General features: G+C 41.6%; 2 protein-coding genes across 3 annotated transcripts in view; one reads left to right on the plus strand and one right to left on the minus strand.

Annotated features, from left to right (window-relative positions):
• SCAF4 (SR-related CTD associated factor 4) overlaps window positions 1-7,609 on the plus strand; it is a 99,701-nt gene extending 92,092 nt beyond the window's left edge. For both annotated transcript variants that reach the window (XM_060234339.1, XM_060234340.1), the window contains exon 20: window positions 6,471-7,609. In XM_060234339.1, coding sequence (XP_060090322.1) covers window positions 6,471-7,279 — 809 coding nt within the window. In that variant the 3' untranslated portion in view covers window positions 7,280-7,609. The remainder of the gene's footprint in view (window positions 1-6,470) is intronic.
• Window positions 7,610-9,804: 2,195 nt separating this feature from the next.
• SOD1 (superoxide dismutase 1) lies at window positions 9,805-22,309 on the minus strand. Its single transcript, XM_060234341.1, has 5 exons — window positions 21,973-22,309; window positions 15,518-15,611; window positions 15,003-15,072; window positions 11,250-11,367; window positions 9,805-10,082 (listed from the first exon to the last, which is right to left on the minus strand). Exons 1-5 carry the CDS (start codon window positions 22,045-22,047, stop codon window positions 9,972-9,974), a joined length of 468 nt encoding a protein of 155 aa, XP_060090324.1. The 5' UTR covers window positions 22,048-22,309; the 3' UTR covers window positions 9,805-9,971.
• Window positions 22,310-23,197: the final 888 nt, after the last annotated feature.

A 23,197-nucleotide genomic window follows, 5' to 3' on the forward strand; every position in this document is an offset into this window, starting at 1 on the left:
CAACATCTGGGACTGGGTGTTTCACTGTGATGCTGCAACAGATAGGCAGTCAATCTCCCATTCCAAATACTCCCAATGGTTCAAATTGTTCAAAAGGGGCCATTTAGAGCTTCCTGCATGGTTAATATTCCTTCTGACAACTTCAGAATAGCCTTTACCTCAGTCTGGTTTCAAACCATGCCAGCAGCTGTTAGATGGATGTTACTGCAAAATACTGCAGGTCCTTCGCCATTGCATTTGTGGAGTCCAAGTTTGTGAAGATGTATCACACTATATATTATCCTGTCATCTCAATGGAGAGCCTAACACCAAATTTCTTAGAGAACTTTAATGGATTTAAACTTTTCTTCAGATTTTATTTTATTTATTTATTTATTCGATTTATATCCCACCCTCCCCGCCAAGGTGGGCTCAGAGCGGCTTACAACATGAAATTCAAACAATAAGGTTAATAAATATTAAAATACATTAAATAATTTACAGCAGTTAAAACAAGAAAACGATCTAACAGTGTGGTGCTATTCTACAACCTTCCTTCGCAGTTTTTAGGTACCAGTCAGTTATATGCCAACCAGAAGAGGACTGTCTTACAGGCCTTGCAGAACTGCCCAAGGTTCCGCAAGGCCCTCACCTCTTTCGGTAGCTGGTTCCACCAGCAGGGGGCTGTAATTGAAAAGGCCCTATCCCTGGTTGACTTCAGATGGGCCTCCTTTGGCCCGGGGATTACTAGCAGAGTTTGAGAACTAGATCTAAGCACTCTCTGGGGAACATGTGGGGAGAGAGACAGACAGACCCTAAGGTAGGCAGGTCCTAGGCCATATAGGGCTTTAAAGGTGATAACCAGCACCTTGTACCGAACCCGGTATATTATTGAATTAAGAGAAGCTGCTTTTTCTTCTCTCAGTCACTGATCCATTTGTCTCTTATAGAGTTGCATTTTTTGCTTTAACAGCCAAAAAAAAATACAGGCTAGAGCTGTATCTAGAGAGAGCAATGTTTTTTATTTGATCAGTACCTTTTGGTTAGATCATTTTAATGCCGATATTTGTAACCAGGGCTTTTTTTTTTGCAGGAACTCATTTGCATATTAGGCCGCACCCCCAATGTAGCCAATCCTTCAAGATTTTACAGTAGGCCCTGTACTAAGTGCCCTGTAACCTATTGGAGGATTGGCTACATCGGGGTGTGGCCTAATATGCAAAGGAGTTCTTGCTACAAAAAAAGCCCTGTTTGTAACTATGTTGCAGAATGGCACAAAATTTCTGCTTGTGCTAAAATTCTTGACCAGGTTTTGCAAGAAAAAGACCAAGGTAGTGGCTTACATTAAATTACCCCCCCACACACACTTGTGTTTCTGCTCGCACAAGATCTTGTGTAACAAGATTCTAGGCACTGTAGTACATAAGGAGGAAAGGGCTATGATGTTCCACAAGACACTGTACAAATGGAACAGTGCAAGTCTACATTTCTGCTTGTACATTGTTGGACAAAGTGATTACTATGGGGAGATGGCAGAGAAGCTCAATACATTTTTTGCTTCTATATTCACTATGGAATGTGTGGGCCTTGTACCCATGACACAGACACTAAGTCAAATCAAGGTGATAAGAGAGTATGTTCTAGACCTGTTAAGGAAATTAAAAACTGATAATTCTCCAGGTCCTGATGGCATATACCTCAGAGTTCTTAGGGAATTCCGATGTGAGATAACCCATATAATGTAACCTATCACTAAATTTTGCAGCTGTACCACAAGAATGAAGAGTAGCAAATGTTACGCCAGTTTTTAAAAAGGGTATCTAGGTACTTACAAACCAGTCAGCCTAACATCTGTCCCAGGCAAAATTAGTAGAAACTATAATCAAAGATAGAATTGTTAGGTACATAAACAAAGCCCACTGAGAGAAAATCAGCATGGCTTCTGCAAAGGGAAGTTCTACCTCACCAACCTTTTGGTGTTCTTTGAGAAAGTGAGCAAGCATGTAGACAACAATGACCCAGTAAACATTATATACTTGATTTTCAAAAGGCCTTTGTCAAAGGACCTCACCAAAGACTCCTGAGTAAACTTAGCAGTCATGGGATAAGAGGATGAGTTTTCGGGAACGAGGGGTGAATACTATATTGGCAAAGTCTGCAGATGACAAAATTATTCAGGATGGTGAAAACCAAGGATGACTGTGAGGAACTCCAAGATGACAGAAATTGGGTGATTGGCAGCAATGAAGTTCAGAGTTGGTAGGTATACTGTGATGCACAATGGGACAAAGATTTCCAGCTTCAAGTATAAGCTAGTGGGGCCGGAACTTGGTGAGACTTAGAGGGGAAAAGATCTTGGGGTCATAGTAGATAAGCTCAATTAAAGTATCAACCCAATGTGCTGCAGCAGTGAAGAAGGCAAAGTCTGTTAGGGATTATTAGGCAAAGGACTGAAAATAAAATTGCTGATATTATAATGCCCCTGTATAGATCCATTGTGCGGCCTCATTTGGAATTCTGTCTATAGTTCTGGTCACTGTATCTCAGAAAGCACATTGCATAGCTAGAATAAGTACAGAAGATGGCAGCCAAGATTATTAGAGGGTTGGAGCACCTTTCCTTTGAGAAAAAAGATGACTGGGGGGATATGATAGAGTTTGATCAATTTATGTGCAATACAGAGAGTTGAAAAAGAAAACTTTTTCTCCCTCTCTCGAAATACTTGAACTCAAGGGCATCCAGTGAAGCTAATGATCAATAGATTTAGGATGAACGAGAGGAAATACTAATTTACACAGCAAGTGATTAAAATGTGGAATTTGCTGTCAGAGGATGTAGTGATGGCCACAGTAGTACTTCCAGTGGATTACTGGATCCAGTTCAGAGTCATGGTGTTGACCTTTAAGGCCCTTAACAGCCAGGGACGTACGTATCTCTGGGACCACCTCTCCTGGTATACCCCCAGTAGAGCTTTGCACTCTGTTGATCAACATTTGCTGGTGGTCCCCAGCCAGAACCAGGGCAGAAAAAGCCAAGTTCCATCCAGGCCCTGCAGGACTTACTAGTTTTTTAGGACTTGTAAGGTTCCAGCAGGCATTTGGTTGAGGGCAGCAAAGGTTGTACATCAGGACTCCCACTTTTTTCACCAACACTCCAACAGGAAGTGAAACCATTCAGAACTTTTTGTTTTTCTAGATTTTAATGTTTATTGTCTATTTTGGTTTGAATTGTCCCTTTGCTGGCTTTTATATCACTGTAAACTACCCTGAGACCAGTTTCCAGGAAGGGTGGTCAAAAATCCAAATGATGATGATGATGCTGCTTTAAAACGAGATTGTATTCACGGAGGATAGGTGTATTGGTGGCTACTAGCTATGGTGATTTGAGAGGCATCTGTCAAGTTCAGAGGCAGTCAACCTCTGAATCCCAGTGTCAGGAGGCAGGCCTCAGCCTCTGTGTCCTGTTGCCCTGCAGAGCAGCTGGTTTGAGCCAGTTTCAGCCACCTTTAATGGCATAATGGGATTAAAATACACGATAACAATTTCGGCCGGCATTTATATATGAATATACAGGTTGATAGGCTGTAGGCTAAGATGTTATTTGAATTGGTATTCTTGCATAATTATTAATTGGTAGTTCTATTTTGTAAGTATTGTGTGTATTTAAGTATTTGATATACTATGCAAAATTGAACACATAATAAAAAGGAAACAGGTACCATTTAAAATATGGTAACTGCAGAACATGCTTTCCCGTGGAAAGATGTGTTTTTAGTTGGTATAAAAATTTTATTTGATTGCCAGCCCCAGTGGAATGTCACTGTTCAAGTTCCTCTGTGATGACATCACCCTGAAGTAACGCCATCATGTCAGGGACACTCTGGCATTTGGTCAAATTCTATGATTTTGATGGTGGAAAAAAAAAATAGAATTTCATCCAAATACCAGAGCATTCCTGACACAATGATGTCAGTTCTTAGTGATGTACAAGTCTTAATACTTAACGTTTAAAATGAGCTGTTTAATTTAGTGCAGAATGTATTTGAACTATGTATACCACATCTCCTTTTGCTGAACACTTAAAACAAGGGTGTCAAACTCATTTATGAGGGCCGGATCTGACATAAATGAGATCTTGCTGGGCTGGGCCATGTGTGTCATAAAGTGTAATGCCAGGTTGCAGAGATATAAACCTTATAGGACACAGACAAACACAACTAAAGTGGGTTTTTTAACTTAAAATAAAACATGCTTAAAACATTACCATGTTAGCAATATCTTGTTTAACAGTTTCTGATAACTGACCCCTCTTGCTCTGAATTATTGCATCACAATCTGGAGACAGTGTCTGTGCTGTAGCAATCTTGACTATGCTGCTAAGGTGTGTATCTGTAAATTGCAAGCCTACTTTTTATTAATTGAAATGGCTGGGTATTGTGAGCTTTTGTACATAAGTACTTTGTGTGCTGGTCAAGAACATGTGAAGGCACCATAGACTATCACCTTCCCCAGAAAAATAACTGCGACTTCTGTGAGGCAGTGCAAATATTAGAGAGACAGCCAGTACAGTGGTCACAATCAGCCTATTATTTGAGAAGCCTGTGTTCAAAATCTGCAGTCCACACAGGAAATGTGGTGGATACACTGTCTCAGCCTAATCCACCTCACTGGATTGTGATTATTCCTCATCTAAACTGTTCCCATTGCTTTCCTGTTGAGAAATACTGGATCAGGGCATGAATATAGTGAAAAGGGGGAGGGAACCCAGTTTCACCCAGGAGAGCCCTGACAAAACAAACAACAACAAAGAGAGAATAGCAATGCAAAAAGCTCATACCTTGAATAAAACTGCATTAAAGCTCCTAGGAGTGTTTTTTTCCATTTCTCCAGTGGAACTGAGGCAGCTGAGCAAAGCAGCCTCTGCTCTTTCCCTCTTCCCCCTCCCTTTTCCCCAAAGGAGGAGGAGGGAGGAAAAACCTTAGCCAATGAAAGGTCTTGGCTCTGTAGCTCTGTTGTTTGATTAAGAGAGCCAGACTGTATCAATTGCAAAGCAGAGCTACAGAGCCAAGCCCATCCATTGGCTGAGGCAGCTCCTCCTCCATCCTCCTCCCTTGGGGAAAAGGGAGGTGGGAAGAGGGAAAGAGCCAGAGGCTGCTTGGCTTGGCTGCATTGCAGGAAAAATCACAAAAATGGTGACCAAAGAAGCAGGCAAGAAACCCAAAAATGGCAACCAAAGGATGCAGGGGAGGGAGAATAAAGCAGACAAGGGCCTGATTGGAGCCTTCTGGGGGCCAGATTAGGCCTGCGGGCTGCATGTTTGATACTCTTGATGTGAAAGGTGAAGTGTGTGTTTGTAAAAACTGTAGCCTGTGCTCAATATCAACACCTAGTCATGGCAGCAGGATTCATGGTTACTCTGATTGCAGAAACATGTCTTTGTTGGGTACTTGTGGAGATGGAATAATGCAGATATTTCCCCATATAATGAACTTTGAACGGAATGAGTTCATGGAATGGATTCCCCCACTTTCGTCCTGCCTACTCCTGAAAAGTTGTTTCTGAGGTATTCTCAGGAAGAGCGAAATGCAATATGACTAGCAGAGGATGAAGGATAAGTGGAAATCAGCCTTTTATCCACTTGTGCTGGCTTTGTTCACAGAAGAGTTCAAGCAAGAAGGGAACATGATTCTGCAGATTTCCTCTTGAGCTGCAGTCCCCACCTTTCGGGAAGCCCAAATCCATTCTGAAACACTTCCTGCATTTGTTTACGCTGCAAGATAAATCACAAGCAGGCATATCTAATACTAGGGTATTAATTGCAGAAATTACTTTCATTGTAGGGGTAACCTTGGTGGAACTTGCTTCACAAGTGTGTGTTAAAATTGAAGATGTGTCCTTGTATGAATCACTAGTCATTATAGGTTAAGAAATAATCAAGCAAACCACCTTATCAGAAAAGCATGCTTTGTTCAAACAGAATCTTACAAGTTTTGACTTATTGGCTGTTCTTATAAACACTTTGAATTTTAAAAATTGTAATGTTCTTCTCCAACTATGTTGAGACTGTCTTTTCTGTATGAAGCTTCGTAATCTATATCTCAAGAGATTTATGTGACACCACTGTTCCTTAGTTGTCTTCTAATTGTACTGTACAAAATCCAACCAAAGTTAAAACTATGCCACCCACTAAGCCGAACTTAAATGAGAACCCTTATACTGAATGTGAAGTATGTTAGTGGCTGTTGTGCAACGGTAACTGGGCTGAGAAAGTTACAATAATCATCCTGCAAAACTGTTGTAATATCAAAAACCAGAATAATAGTTTCAAAGCTGTTAGGAATGTCATTGCCTTTAGTTTTCAAAAAAGTGTTGTGGGATTGTAGGTTTACAATGATCACATATACAAGCAAGTCATAACAGTCTTGAGAACACTATATTTCTGAATGTGTCTTGCCTTGTTTTACAGTTAATTTTATTTCTTTTAATATCTAGGTACTCAAGGAGTTGCACCTAGTCCAGTGATTGGGCTACAGACACCTTCTACTGGCCTTCTTGGTGCACGACCTGGTTTGATACCACTTCAGCGACCTCCAGGAATGCCACCACCTCATCTGCAAAGATTTCCAATGATGCCACCACGGCATATGCCTCCCCATATGATGCACAGAGGTCCACCTCCAGGCCCAGGAGGCTTTGGGATGCCTCCACCTCACGGGATGAAGGGCCCTTTCCCACCACCTGGTCACTTTGTGAGGCCTGGAGGGGGGCCAGGTGGACCAGATGATAATAGAGATGGAAGGCAATTTAGGAATGATAGGCAGCCCTTCAATCCAAACAGAGACCAGGAAAGATTTGGAAGGAGGTCTTTTGGAAATCGAATAGAAAATGAGCGCGAGCGCTATGGTAACCGCGATGATAGAGAACATGAGCGACTGGGTAATCGTGAAAGGAGAGAATGGGGAGGAAGAAGAAGTCCTGAACGTGATAGACACAGAGACTTGGAGGAAAGAAATAGGCGTTTCAGTGGACACAGAGAGAGAGATTCTAGGGATAGGGAGTCTCGCAGAGAAAAGGATGAAAATCGAGGAAAAGAGAAACCTGAGTTGACAGACAGGGTAGATGGCATAAAAAACCATGAATCCCAGAGTGGCAAAATGGAAAACACAGACACTATTTCAGAACTTAAAGGGGAGTCTGAACCCAAAGGTACAAAGCCTGCTGAAGAGTTAACATCTGAGGCTACCTCATCTCTTGAACAGCCTGAAAAGTCTACTGGCTCAATTGTAGAGACACCTCGCTAGAGACTGGAAGTTTTGTCAAAAAAGTGACATTGGAGTGTAGAGCTTTAGAGTTGTACAGTATGCTGTATATTTGCTTCTGCTATATCACAACTCCATAGTTTATGGGGCTATGTAAGCAATTTAATTGCTTTCCTTCTATTTAAAAGTTACAAAATAACACAAAAAATAAATCATTATCCATTTTTGCTGTAACTTTTTAAAAGTTTTGACTTTAAAAAGTTTACAAGTCAGAATTAGAAGTGCTATTTTTTTTTTTAATTTAAGTGAGGGTAACGGTGAAAGCAAGACAAATAGGGATGTGTTTTTAATAAACTCTATTTTCATAACAAACTTTAATGTGTGCTATTCTTCCTACACTGCACTGAAGTGGTAAAGGATTGTTCAACATCTTAAAGTTTGAACTGTTAATGCTGTATTGGAGTCTAAATTAGACTTTGTTTAAATTTGTTAAAATGTTTGTACAAGAGTTCACAACAGCTAAATATTTGTAGTAGTTACATTGATTCTTAGATTTCTGCATTTTAATTATCTTCATGAGTATATTAGATGAAAAAATAATAGCTTTAAATGTTGTTTTAAGACAAATTTTAGTGTTTGTAGTGGAATCAACTTTTATTTTTGCTCCCCCTCCCAATCAAATCGATACTATGGGGGAAATGTTGCCCTAAAAATGAACTTCCTGATAAAGAGATCTCAGTATATCTGCATATTCTTGTAATTGAATCCATCCTTGTATTCAGTGGAAGCAAGGTGAAAAGGGCACATCAAATTACCACTGTACTCTAAAATGTCATGGGTGGAATATTTGAAAGGAGAGTGTCCATTTTGCCTGATTACTTCATAACCTGGTCATACCCCTCTGTCCAATTACTTTTAACTTAAGCAGTACTGAATATATTAGCTCCTATACAGCAGTTTTAAAAATGCAATCAGTACTAACAAATGGCAGCCAGCATGAAGAACTGTACACTTTGTTTCCATAATTAATCCCATGGAGAGAACCTAATTCTGTCAGCTGTAACAAACAGCTGAAGCTCTTCTGCTTTGAAAAACAGCTTCCAGTTTTGATTTTCTGTATGTTTTCTGTTCTGGCTAGACATGGCAAGTTCAGGTGCAGCTCCCATTTAGGCAAACATGGATGTTTCCCTTGTTCAAAGGTGGGGATTTAAGGAACATTTTTCTTGCAATAGTAGAATAAAAAAAACTTCATATACTTGTGAAATCAATTTCCCTGTGTTGAACTTTTGTTTCCATTACTCAAAAAACTGACAAAAACTAATACTACTTGCCTACATTCCTATGAAGTGTAACTGAGTATTTAGTAGGTATTGAATACAAATAAGCATACAGCTGCCTTGAAAGGATTGTAGAAGTATTAGTCTGTAATTTCAAAGCCCCATGTGAAATGAAGAAATGTATGGACTTTTATACTGGTAATTATACTTTTATGCTTTGAATGGAGAAATGATGGGAGAACTTAAAAATGTGTACAAGTTTGTTTAAATAAGCCATAAAATACTGGTAAAGCTATTGCCAAGCCGTCTTGATCAGAGAAGAGTACAACCTGCATTGTTTGAATGCAAGATTGCTAAACCTACAATGAAGAGTTTCAGGGAACAGTTTCTTTTCAATCTTAGACACAAAAGTCCTCAAGTGTGCCTGAGTGCCATTGAGTTGCCAAAATTTTGTTAACAGCTGGGTGTAAAGTGGCACTGGTTTTCATAACAGACTAGTGGTCAATAGGACCCTAAATAACTAAGTTTATGCCTGCACTTGCTGTTTTAAAATTATTTTAGACAAATTTCCATTCTTTTTTAAATAAAGTAGTTTCTTTTTGTACCACTACCCATTAAAGTCAGCTCACTGTTAGTCAATACAAACAAGTGTAAAAGCATGAATGTTCACTAAGCTTTTATGGTTTAGGAACAGTGAAGCATAATGTTCAAAAAGTTCATACTAAATACATGGATACATATGACAAATGTGAAGCTAATTAACTTTGTGAAAGCTGCTATTCAGTAACAGGCTTGGAAAAGTAAAGTCTCCATCTGCTTAGATGAACTTGAATAAACCACTATTTGTCATTATCATAAGCAGAATTGTAAAGTACAGTATGTTCTATCTTCTAGGGAGAGAGAAGGGAATACTGATTTAGAACCCAGCTTTAGGTAAGCCACATATTTCCACTGCATGTTAATTCAGAGTCAGAACAAACTCAAGACTTCATCTGAACTCCTGCAATGCATTAAGTTTGGTCACAAAGAATGAACAAATAAGTTCCAAAGTAAGGTTATGTCAGCTTATTCACACAATACTTGATATAGTGGAAATCAAACTGCACGTTGGTAATTAATTACTGGATACTGATCACATACAGTGATGAAAATTCCTTCCATAAGAGTGATCTCCTCTGTCTTCAAACACTTTCTCCAATGAAAGTGAAATGGTTATCCCAGAAGACTTGTCTATGAAAAGTAATGAATCAATAACACCCAATCTCCGAATCCTGGCAACAGCTCTTGGAATAACATTTAATTGCTACTTTAATTAAAAGATTATATAAAACAAACTTGTCAGCATAAATTCCATTTAACAGTGCCATGAAATTAAATGGTTTTTTAAACCCTAATTAACTACAGAATTTCACAGGTACATTTACATTCTGTATGAAGTGCTTTTTAGTCTTGAAGCTCTATGCCTTAGCAAGCCCAATCACACCACAAGCTAGACGAGCACCAGCATTTCCAGTTTTCAAACTTTCATCATTTCCGCCTCTACCCAAGTCATCTTCTTTTTCATGAACCTAGAAATGGCAAATAAATCAGAATTATCCCATGTTTCACAACAGCAAAAACTTATTTCTTAGTTCAACAATGATCTGCATAAACCAAAACAGTTAAGAGACTCTATAACCCTATGCTCAAGGCAAATTTTTTAAAAATTCAGTCACAACACATCTGTGCCAAGACAATAACTACTACTGCTCACAAGTAAATTTTGTCTACAAGAGTATTTGATGTTCTTAGCTCTAATCTGTCACAAGAATTCTCAGTGCACTATGATGACTGAAGACCCAATCAGATACTGACTGATTCCCCCCCCCTTTCATTATAGGTCTCAGGCTAACAGGAAACTAGAATTTACAACTGTGGCTATAAGAACCAATGCTTCCCATAAAACCTATGCTATAGTGTACTTTCAGACTACAAGTTTTCAAATGCAGTATCCCCAGTTTCTTTGTACATACAGATTCACGTACAGGAATGTCAGCTTCTGGACAAAGTATTAAAAACACCCTGGGAACTACATGGTTCTTTACTTCACATGAAGTTTATAGCAAGAAGATTCTGCTATATGCTGTATTCAGACATAATCTGGGCTTCAAGAGCATTATTTCCATTTACACAGGATCTTATGCACAACCTCCTAGCAAGTTATGCAAGCATTTATGTTATCAGCCAGCATAGTAGCAGTTACTGTCAAGACTATGATATGGGAAACCCAGGTTCGAACCCCACTGGCCATGGAGACTAGCTGGGTGACTGGGACAATCACACTGTCAGCCTAACTTACCTTAACAGGGTTGTTTTGAGGATAAAGTGGAGAAGAGAATAATATAAGGCAGGAGTGGCCAACGGTAGCTCTCCAGATGTTTTTTGCCTACAACTCCCATCAGCCCCAGCCAGCATGGCTGGGGCTGATGGGAGTTGTAGGCAAAAAACATCTGGAGAGCTACCATTGGCCACCCCTGATATAAGGTACTTTGGTCCCCACTGGGGAGAAAAGGAGGGTACAAATGAAGTAAATAAAGAAAATGAGAACTGTCAGTTCTCTGCAAAAGTTTTACATCATAACATACTTAGTACTTGAAAATCTTTGCTCTCATCAGAAACAGTCTCAACCAAGATAATCAATCTGATGCCGTTCTCCACAGAACCAGTAGGGAAGCATGTGTCAAAGTAATACTTACCACCATGCAACGCCCAATAACTGAATGTGGTCCTGAGAGAGAAATCATATCATCCTTCAGTGTAAATTTTGCCACACCTGAGGCACCTGCAGTCACGTTTCCAAGATCCCCAACATGCCTAGAATACAATTATTTCAGTCTATTTTGCTAGCAATTTCTAAATGCGGTTTGCTGGGTGCTACTTGTCACCACCCATTGTTAAATATGGAAGCTGGTGGCTTCAGTGAACTGTAGTCCAGTGTTAAGATACTACAACTCTATCAACACTGAATTTGCAAGTTAGGCACAATATCTAGCTGTTCAATCACTTCTATATGCTGTATCTGTTATGCCATTAAAGGTTACTGGAACTGCTGTATCTGCTGAATACATTCTCCATCTTGGCAAGAAAGCCTTTTTCAGCCATGTAATCTAGCTGTGCTTAAAAACCATGAAAATGAGTCCTGAATTGACAGGATCAAAATCAAGTCAGGACTGAAAACTAGCATTAATCCCACATACTGGCAGGTAGCTTCAGTATCCTGTTCTAGCAACAGCCATGCTGAGCCTTTACTACAGTCCAAATACAGGAATTTTCCACATGTACAATTCCAAGAGCATCAGCTATAACAGCAACACAGGGAGAGGTATTTAGAGTTTTCGTGTAAAGAATTCTAGGATTTTCTAAACAGTTCAGACGGGGTTCTATTTGCAATTTATAGTTCCCATTAGGGAACTGATGCTTTTAAAAGTCAGTGTAATGGAACTGCACTCAAGTATTGATGCCTCATTGTAAGGTTGTTACTCTGCTTGTTCTAGTTCTTGTATTTTATGTAATCCTGAATAAACTACATGCAGGACAAAGTTCTCTTGGTCTGTGTCACATATGACTAATACCTTGTTTCAGTATTGTTCAGGAGATGGTATATGGATTACCTTCATTTACATGTTTCTTTTTACGTAGCCAAAAGAGCTACTTGACACATTTACTATCTATAGCCTTCTAATAATAATAATAATAATAATAATAATAATAATAAATGTTTATTTATACTCCGCCCTCCCCGCCAGGCAGGCTCAGGGCGGCTTACAAGACATGGTACAAGCCATGATATAACAATAAAATAAGAATAACAATTAAAATACAATTCATACATTAAATTAATTTAAGTTAAATAAGTAATCTAAAAACCAGTATAACTTAATGGTGCTACAATTTCAGTACATAAAGATGGCTTGATATTATTGCCCAAGGTTCCACCCTAAAAGGCAAGTTGGAAGAGGGTGTCAGCGAAGGGACATTGAAGTTTCAACAATGAACAGGCTTAGCTTTGTTGAAAACAAAGTTTCCGTTTATTGATTACAGCAACGCATACCACTACGCAGGTTCATTGATACTAATAACGAAAGGGGTGCAAGCATGGGCATATAAGGATACACATCAAAGGATAAGGGTTTTAAATCATTTCCCATAATAAAACTGGGGCCTCTCTGTTGAGAAGAGCCAGGGCGCCTATCTGTTATCTCCCACCTACATAGCAGTCTCTCCTCCCCTGAAATGGCCTTGCTTGTCTCCTCCAGGCGCCTGGGAACAGCTGGATGTTTTACACTTCAAAAGGCCTGCTGGCACTCTGGCTTCCCCCCTCCTGGCCATCTCTCTGTAATACTATGGTTAGTGTGGCAAAAGGCATGGGGTTAGTTAGCAGTAAATAAACAGTTCAGGTCATAAAGCAAACTTCAATGTATACAAGCTGACAGAGGGCGGTTTTACAGGCCCTACAGAACTGATTAAGATCCCGTAGGGCCCGCACCTCTTCGGTAGCTGATTCCACCATTGGGGAGCCATTATTGAAAAGGCCTGCTCCCTTGTTGTTTTTAACTTGGCCTCCTTAGGACCAGGGATTTTCAGGTTTTGTGAACTAGATCTCAGTGCTCTCTGGGGAACATATGGAGAGAGACGGTCCCTAAGATAGGCAGGTCCTCGGCCATATAGGGCTTTAAAGGTAATAACCAGCACCTTGTAGCGAACTCGGTACGCAACTGGCAGCCACTGCAGTTCCCACAGCCTAGGCCGTAAATGTTCCCACTGTGGTAGTCCCACTAACAGTCTGGCTGTTGCATTCTGCACTAGCTGCAGTTTCCGAGTTCAGTATAGGGGCAGCCCCATGTAGAGGGCATTACAGTAGTCTAACCTCGAGGTGACCGTTGCATGGATCACGTTGCCAGGTCGCCACGCTCCAGAAGGGGGCCAGCTGCCTCGCCCGGCTAAGATGAAAAAAGGCGGATTTAGCAGTGGCTGCTATCTGGGCCTCCATTGTCAGGGAAGGCTCCAGTAGCACTCCCAAGCTCCTGACCCTGCGCACTGGTACCAGTGACGCACCGTCAAAAGCCGGTAGGGAGACCCCCTCTCCCAGCCCACCGCGACCTAAGCAAAGGACCTCTGTCTTCGCTGGATTCAATTTCAGCCCACTCAACAAGCCAGCTTGACACAGCATGCAATGCCCGGTCCAGATTTACAAGGACATAGTCAGTCTGGCCGTCCATCAATAGATAGAGCTGGGTGTCATCAGCGTACTGATGGCAACCCAGCCCGTATCTCCAGGCAATCTGGGCATGGGGGTGCATGTAGATGTTAAACAACATTGGTGAGAGAACTACTCCCTGGGGCACCCCACAATCAAGTAGGTGTCTCTGGGACAGCTCTCACCCAATCGCGACCCTTTGTCCCTGACCCTCAAGGAAAGAGGAAAGCCACTGCAAGGCTAGCCCCTGAATCCCCACGTCAGCAAGGCAGCGGGTCAGCAGCCGATGATCGACCATGTCGAATACAGTCGACAGGTCTAACAACAGCAATACCGCTGCACTGCCTCGATCCAGTTGTCTCTAGAGATCATCCATGAGGGTGACAAGCACTGTCTCTGTCCCGTGGCGCGGGCAGAAGCCGGACTGGTATGGGTCTAAGGTGGAAGCGTCATCCAGAAAACTCTAACTGCAACACCACAGCCCTCTCTATAATTTTGCCCAAAAAGGGCAAATTTGAGACCGGCCGATAATGCGCCAATTCGGCCGGATCGGATGCAACTTTTTCAGGAGGGGGCGGACCACTGCCTCTTTCAGGGGTGTTGGAAAAAGACCCTCTGAAAGAGATCTATTTATGATGTCCTGTATAGGACACCTTAGCTCCTCATGGCAAGCTTTAATTACCCAGGAGGGGCATGGGTCCAGGTCACAAGTAGTTGGGCGTCCAGTAGAAAGGATTCTGTCAACTTCCTCTACGCTGAGTGAATTGAAACAATCCAGGGTCAAACCGGAAGACAGGCATGGGTCCTCGAGTTCTAATTAATATAGGCAGTTAAAAATCAGCTGATCAGCACAAGACGCATTGTTACATCCTGCAGCTGTGCTGCTGTAAGGTACTGAATGATTATCAACAGTTTCAACAATTTCAACAATTGTTGAAAGTGTCAAACACAATAGCTATTTACCAGTAGTTCAATTCTGTAACTGAACTAAGTCAATTTTTTGCTAGAAAAACTAGAGACCCTAGAGACAGCAAAAAGTATGCTACATGCAGAAAAGGGAGAAATCCAAAGTCTAGGGATGCCAAAAAGGCATGAAAGCATCTCAAGAAAAACAGTGGTAAGGGAAGAAAAATCCACAAAGAAAAAAAGGTGTGGTAATGGGCAAATGAAGAGAAACTATGGAATTGCCAGTATCACCATATGAAAGAGTATCTCAAAAGTCACAGATGGCAACAAATTGTTCCATACTCACCTCACTGCATCCTCTGGCCCACCATGTGTTTTGTTCTCAGGATTGAAGTGAGCACCTGCCGAGGTACATCCTGTAAAAAGGTACCAAAATATTAGCATCTCTTTACCTACAAACTTCTACACAAATCAGTATTGGTTTTCTGAGTTGGTGGTCATTCAGACACTCAAAACTAGTAGATCTAGTCAGTTAACATGTGAATTAATATTCATCCATTCTCATTTTACTTAAAAAAAAATTTGTGAAAATTCTGCCATGAATACCAAAACTCTTCTTTCTCCACTAAGATTTCACAGGAGTTCCCGTGCTTGGGACATATGCTATATGGTGATGCACTATATTAAGAACTGAAGATAACATACAGAAGAGTCATTTTATAATGCTCTTGAGTGTTTTACTATCAACACTAATGTAATGATTTATTGCAATTTAATAACCCAAATTCCATTCTTTCATCGAAGTCATCAAAAACCATATATCGTAGCTATCAATTATTACAAGTATAATTAACATGTTACCATTTGTGTTGTCTCCAAATTCATGGACATGAAACCCATGCTTTCCTGGAGTCAAACTGCAAATTTCTCCCGACACAACTACTGGCCCATCATCCTGAAACAGAGAAAGAAGAGATATTGGTCCATTACCTTTAAACAGAGAAAGCAAACCTGAGAAAGCATTTCTATCTTCAGTACAAGTGGAATTATAGTATACATGCAAGGTAATTCAACATCTATTCAACATTTAGATAAGCCTAAAGAGACCTACCATTCTGATCAGAAAACAAATCCTTCCTAAAGTGCTGTTCTTTAGTAATTTAATTGCCTTCTCAACATGAGTACAAAACCTTTATTCCTTATAGCCTATTTTTACTCTCCAACAATTGGGTTCTAGTAGCACACTGTACAGAGATATAACTGTTTAAACGCATGTACTGGCTTAAGCATGCAAATCTGTAAGTCACCAGTGCTGAAAGAAATGGAAGTTGGAGACTCTTTAACATTACACCATAAAAAAGGTAAAGGTAGTCCCCTGTGCAAGCACCAGTCGTTTCCGACTCTGGGGTGACATTGCTTTCACAGCAGACTTTTTACGGGGTGCTTTGCCATTTCCTTCCCCAGTCATCTACACTTTCCCCCCAGCAAGCTGGGTATTCATTTTACCAACCTCGGAAGGATGGAAGGCTGAGTCAACCTCGAGCCAGCTACCTGAACCCAGCTTCCGCCGGGATTGAACTCAGGTCGTGAGCAGGGAGTTCAGACTGCAGCTTTATCAATCTGCGCTACGGGGCTCTCTTTACCATTACACCTGCTTCATGGCATATTCTGCTGGTTATTTTGTGACCTCCACATCATGGTATCGAATGTTTAAAACGGGTTGCAGCATAATGCCTAAGACTTCCAGAATAAAATTTTCATAACCTCCTCTCCACAGTTCAAAACTAAGGGTTTTTGGATGATGAAGTTATTTAGGATGTTAAAACCAGAAGCAGACTCCAAAGAGCTCCAAAAGAATGTCAACAAATAGAATGAATAAGCAACAAAAGGTACATGAACAAGAGTAAACTAATGCATGGAATAAAAACAATCCTAATTTCATGCATATGTTGACTAGCAAGTCAACATATGCACTGACTAGCAAGGAAAAGTATGTTGGTTATAGTGGATAGTTCAATGAATAATGCAGTATTAAGAAAGCAAAATTCCTACTATAATTATTAGGAAACATTACAAACAAAACAGAATCATGCCTTCATACTTTTTTTTTACTTTGAATAGTGGATACAGGTCTCCAGAAATGGAGCTAAAAGAAGGCAACCAAACCAATCAGGGAATTGGAGCATCTTTCTAACATTAAAAGGTGGTTTGCACCTTTGAAGGTTATACTATATGCAGTGCTGAGTGCAAGACATTTTTCATATAACTTAGATCACTTTATGGAATTGATAGACACAGAAGAAATACCATGCAATGTACACTTAACACAGAAAAGTTGCTGCTGCAAAATATGACAATGACCATTGGCTCAGATAGCTTTAAAGGGGATTTAAAACATTTATGGAAAGCAGTTCTACCAATGGATATTAGCTAGAGTACCTAAGCAGAACCTCTAGAGTTGCATCTAATATCTTTCTGAATACTGTTTGGTGGAGACTGATTGTGCAGAACCCTGGCCTGAAGGGCCCAGGCTAGTTTGATCTTGTCAGATCCTTGGAAGCTAAGCAAAGTTGGCCCTGTTTAGTGCCTGGACCACCAATGGAGTACCTGGTTTATCCAGAGGCCAAATGGCAAACCATCTCTGAACTTCTCTTGCCTTGAAAACCCTATGGGGATGTCATAAATCAGCTTGACAGAAGTTTACTCAACAGACCAACAGTGCAGAATGATTACTGTCTTCACGACTTGCTTTCAGTACTGAAACTAGGACTACTACCTAAATGATGCATTAAGCAATGAAGTATTCCTCTTTAATAAAATATTTCTTATACTGGAATGGTTCATTAAACAGATTATAAAATTATCCTTTATTCCAACAAACTTGTTATGTAGAACAGGTAGAAAGTGCTGTTTTCCAAAGGTTACATTGAGTTTCATGATTTAAGCAAGAATTTTAACAAAGATTTTTCATTCTCAAAAGTGTGTTTTGCTCAAACTTACTGTATCAAGCAGAAAAACCTGGGCAATATGCCAAGGACAAGCAAAGTTTATCTAATTTAACATATCAGAAAAGCAATATGCGCAAAATAGCCTTGAGCAAAAGAACTTACAAAGTCAGCTGTGTTGTTTAAAACAATATTGTACTTTGTGTTGAAACAGAACCATGGGGCACAATTCTACTTAAGAAAATAGCTACATATCAAGAGGTAACTCAAGCAGCAGTTAAGCAGTTTCCAGACGAGGGGCAGGCAACCTCCAACACCTGACTACAGCAGTACACTACACCACTCTGCTTGGTGCTCAGGGCTAGGTATCTATTCAAGCAAATGAGGTATCAGCAGCATTGCTGGGTCCAACAGGCAGGAGAAGGCAATTGATATGGCTTTTACCCATAACTACTTCTCAAACCTTCAGAGCCAGCTTGAGTTCAAGGCAAATCTGAGATGCTGACAGTTCCTCTGGGGCCTGGGATGTTCCAAGCCTGTCTAGCCCCATCCCCTTCCCTGCCGTTTTGACTGCCAGAACACCTACATCTTCCCAGATAAGACACTGCCATTTTTTGGTCCTTGATCCAAAAAAGTTGCTTACCTGTGTGCTACACATTATGGAATTGCAGTCTTACAGTACAGGTTATAGTAGTGTAACTGAGCCTAGTCTCAAGCAACACTGGCTATTTTTATGACCATAAAACCATAAAAAATAGCACACTAGTTCACAAGCTATGGTGCCCAAGTATTAGAAAAAATATTTTACAAGGTATGTAAGCAAGGCTCTACTGATAAACTATATTACTACAAAAGTCACTACTACACTTGTTTTGTAGAATGTTTACTTGTAGAAAAGTAGCTAGTATAAATAAAGACATCCAAAAGACCATGTAATCCCTTATGATCAGAGGGACCTTATCATTCCAGTCTTTGCCTACCTACACTGTCCCCCTATCTGTTTCCAGGTAAAATTCAAGGCACTGATGTTGATCTTTAAACCCCAAATTTGTTTAAAAGAGGAAGCCCACAAGTGGTGCTCAGAATGAGCACGATGTCATGTGAATATTCCCTTTAATTGTAGGGCTTCCTGCTCTCCATGCAGGAAAAAACAGCCATGTAGGAGCAAACCTAGGTGCAAATAATGGCTTCCAAGCTAAGTACATGTCATCTATTTGATTTTGTTGGCAACTCATGTTCCTCAGATGTTTAATTAAAAACCATATCAATTAAGATCCAAATAAAACAACATACTATATTACAGAAATTGACTATTGGCCGCCTTAAGGATTTTTAAAACAAATGATGAGACATAAATTTAATTAAGAATGTCTCCAGACACATAATTGCCTTTAATATCCATGGAGTACTGAAAGTTTTACAGGTTTGGCTGTGAAAATAAGTGTGTGCATCAAATTCAATACCACTCAAACATACTTCCACTTAGACTAATTCTGCAGCATTCACAAGTCTTGTTCCAAGGCTAGTTTCCTGCCAAATCCCCCCACCCCAAGACATCCAGTAAGGAATTATCAAAACCAAAACTACCTGGGTTAGGAATGGGATATTTGCAGGCCTGCAGATACAGAGCACATAACAAAATAAACATGACAAATATGGACTGTTTAGAAACAAAAAATGATTGTCAGCCATATTTAATGTTCATCTCCTATTTGCCTTCTGACATTGTACATTTTCATACAGTGTTAATCACATGACCTCCTAAAACCTGGTTGCCCACAGGGTTACATCTCAGAACTCATTATTCTCTCCCCATTCTCCTTCCCTAGGTTGTGCTCCAGCAGCTATGACTCAGCAATTTACGGCTGGGAAGGACAGAGCAGATTAACAGCACACACCCTTTCTATCTACTATGAAACAACTACCCAGATAACCTTGTGACTATGTTTAAAATATACTCCAGGGCAGGTGAAAGTAAACCAGAAGTCCAAAACGATCAAGAAGCTACTTGTACTACACTAGATTACTGCTGGGGAATTTTAATTTTGCGAAAAAATAAAATAAAGTATTCAAACTAGAATGATGTTTATAAGTATAGATTGATGTTGATAAGTAAATTAGGAGGACTGCAACTAGGAAATACACCTCCTTTTGTGATTCACCCAGATTTACAGAAACACCAATTGGTAGAGGACTTTATTACCTTTTATGGCTATCCAGACCAAATGGCCAAGCCACACTAGTTTACCATGTGATCAGTCTGCATACTTAATAAACTGCTTGTATTTCAGCCCACAATACCTGATCCCCTCGTCTGATGAAGTGTGCTTAGAGAGCACACGAAAGCTTACATTCTGAATAAAACTTGGTTGGTCTTAAAGGTGAAACTTGACTCCTGCTTATTCAAACAAAAGGGACAAAACTGTAAGAACTGTTCCTTGTGCTTGAAACGCCAAATAAAGCAGGTTTTGCTGAACGGTTTCAAGGAAAAAATGGTTTCTGTTCCCTAGGCACAACCCGCTAATTAACCTTTAATCATTGTCCACCCAGTCTGTTTTGGTTGCACCATAAAGCACCTTAACACAGGTCAACTGCTTCATAAACCCAGTTAAAGGCATAACTAGCCAAAAGACCCCCCACTTCGCAGACTCAGCATCTTGTTTAAACTGTGCAATAATCCATGCAAAACCAGCGATATTTTGCAAGCCGGTGGTACAGACCTTGGGAATAGGCCCATAGCTACATTAGGGGCACGGGGGGACATGGCCCCTTGGTTTAAGCCCCCCTCCTTCCCTCTATAGGGCCCCTCCTTGGAGCCACCCTCTAGGAACCCAACTCACTTTCTTTCCAAGCAGGGCGGAGGTGCTGAGCGGAGGTGGTGAAGCAGAGTTAAAAGGGGGGGGGGGGACAGTGAGAGAGTGAGCAAGAGAGAGAGAGTGAGCGAGCAACAGCACATGGGGGGGAAGCGAGATAAAGACTGACAGCGAGAGAGAGCGCGAGGGGGAGAGTGAGAGTGACAACACCTGGGGGCTGAGACCGCCACAGACACCTTGGGGCCCACATGAATAGTCCCTTCCCAAACTGTCCTCTGAGGCGGCAGTGGCAAAGATCTGGAAAGGCAAGTGAGTTGAGGAAGGAAGTGGTTGCTCATTGGACCAAACAACTTGCATCCTAAAGGAGCGGGGGAGAGTTATGTCCTTCCTGAAGCCCTCAACAACAAATGAATGTCTGCTCAGCACAGCATGACTGTCTGGTGGCTGTCACTCAGCACTGGCGGCTTAGTTAAAAAGACAGCAACTTTGCTGAGGACTGAAACACACCTTGATATCTCATTCCTCCCTGCTATAATAGCACGTTCTAACCCAAACCTCTTAGAGGGCTGAGAGAGGTAACAAGAGGAGAAGACCAAGAGGGTCACTAGGAGCCTAAACCCCGCCCATCAATGGTCCATCCCACTTCTGTAAGCAGCTGACTGTTCCCCAGACTGCCAAGGATGGGGGGAAAGCAACATTTTTCAATACAAGGATTTTAGCTGCCTGCCATAGCAGACTGAAAATTAGTCACTTGTGATCCTTCAATGTAACTGGTTTTGTAGGAGCGCTGCAAATGCGCATATTAGGTGTGACAAGGTTGGGGGGGGGGCTTCTTCCCTGTTAGCATTCCACCCCCCTCACTCCACGGTGGGACTCTGGCCTGCTGCAGGTTGCTCAAGCAGGCATGGGCTTTCTCTTAAGTAGTAGGGGGAAGTGACGATCCTTGCCTGGGGGCAGCAGAACCAAAAGGCAGCAGCCAAACCCTGAGCCCCCCCCCCACCAAGTTTTTTTCACCTGGGCCCCTCCACCCAAAATTTTCTGGCTACGGGCCTGCTTGGGAATGTAAATTGCACAGTCGCTTGTGCAATGGTTGTAGCGCTCTCTCTTTACAGGACGAGCCCCACGTGGAGGCTCTTTGCCTACCTAGCATCACCTTTAAATCGGGTCCTAATCCGACTTGAACACACCCACACCCTAGCCAGCGTCAAGAATGGCAGGGCTGAGCATCTTTCTACAGACGGAGTCGTAATCGCGAAGGCCGAACTGCCATTGTACTGGAGAACTACATACTAGTATTACTGACCTCATGATGGATACTTTTATCCGCCACTAAAAAATGATGAATCTGCATTGCCCACCCTCCAGGTTCCTAGTCTACCCACGTTACCAGGGCTGGAAGCTTTACACCGAGACGGAAGACTGCCTCCGGCTGCAGCCTCAGCGCGCGCAGCGGGAACAGCCACCGAGCAGGCCCTCAGCGCATGCAGCCTGAAGCCAAGAAACCGCGCTGCGTTCTCCCCACTACAATACAAACGCTGCGGAGGGAGCTGGGCCTTGCCTTCTGCTCAAAGTGAACGACGCCTTTGACTTCGGAGTCTCCGGCCATAACACACACAGCCTTCTTCGTCGCCATGTTTCTCCCGTCAGCAGCAGCTTCTCACGTACAACACAGAACCCGTCCGACCGCTTGCACTACGAGGCCCGCCCCCTCAGCAACTTCTTATAGCCTCCAGTTGTCCTCTTCCTTCCAATCACAACGCCAGGTTGCTCTTCAATGCCCGCCTTTACGAGTCTGCACGACCAATTAATCTTCAGCTTTTATCCAACCAGAAAAGAGCAAAAGCGGCCTCCCACGCGAGTTTGGAACAATTTTTCCCTGGCTGATTGTATCGAGTAAAGAGTGGTTGTCTGCCCTGGAGAAATTTTCTAGTTTTTCAAGGCCAATAAGATTATTACCACCCCCTCCCATTAAGAGCCCCAGCTTGCTTCTGGGAGGGGGGGGCGGAGTGTAGGTAACTGGGAAGGCAATGGCAAACCACCCCGTAAAAAAGTCTGCCGTGAAAACGTTGTGAAAGCAGCGTCACCTCTGAGTCGGAAAGGACTGGTGCTTGCACAGGGGGGACTTTTCCTTTCCTCCCCCCCCCCCCTGGAATTACGCTGTTGAATAAAGCAGAGCTGTTCTCGATAACCGGTTTAAGAATCACAACCTCAGTAAAGGTTCCGGGAGCGGGGCTAATGGGGAAAGGGCGGCTCGGACATCGGTGATCGATGATCTCTCGGCTTCGAAGTCAGCGTCATGTTACCTAATCGTGGATGAAGTGGGTTATAGGTTGATCTCTGTCTCTTGCTTGCTACATTTTCGCAGAGTCCTGCTTTAGGGATTGCAATTGGATTAAAGTATATGAATGACCCGGTGCAACTGTTCTTTAGTGATAGAACGAAGTTCTTTAGCGAAGCAAAATGCCAGTCTTCTTTCTTTCATATTTGATTAGGAAAAGGGTAAAAGTCGGATCTACACGGATCTTCATTAATTCATATGATTTTTACATTGAAATGAAATAAAACCATTGTAATTCTATACATCCTGTCTTCGACTATAGGCAGGACCACAAAAATCATGCTTCCATGGATTCGTGGCGCTTCACCAGTGCAAAAACAGGGTTCCAAAGCATGGATCCTCATGAATTCATATGATTTTTACGGTGAAATGAAATCAAACCATCACGCTGCAGATCCTGTCTTGGACTATATGCAGCACCAGAAAAATCATGCCTCCACGAATC

This window comes from Heteronotia binoei, chromosome 3, assembly GCF_032191835.1.
Source record: "Heteronotia binoei isolate CCM8104 ecotype False Entrance Well chromosome 3, APGP_CSIRO_Hbin_v1, whole genome shotgun sequence".
Taxonomy (NCBI): Eukaryota; Metazoa; Chordata; class Lepidosauria; order Squamata; family Gekkonidae; genus Heteronotia; species Heteronotia binoei.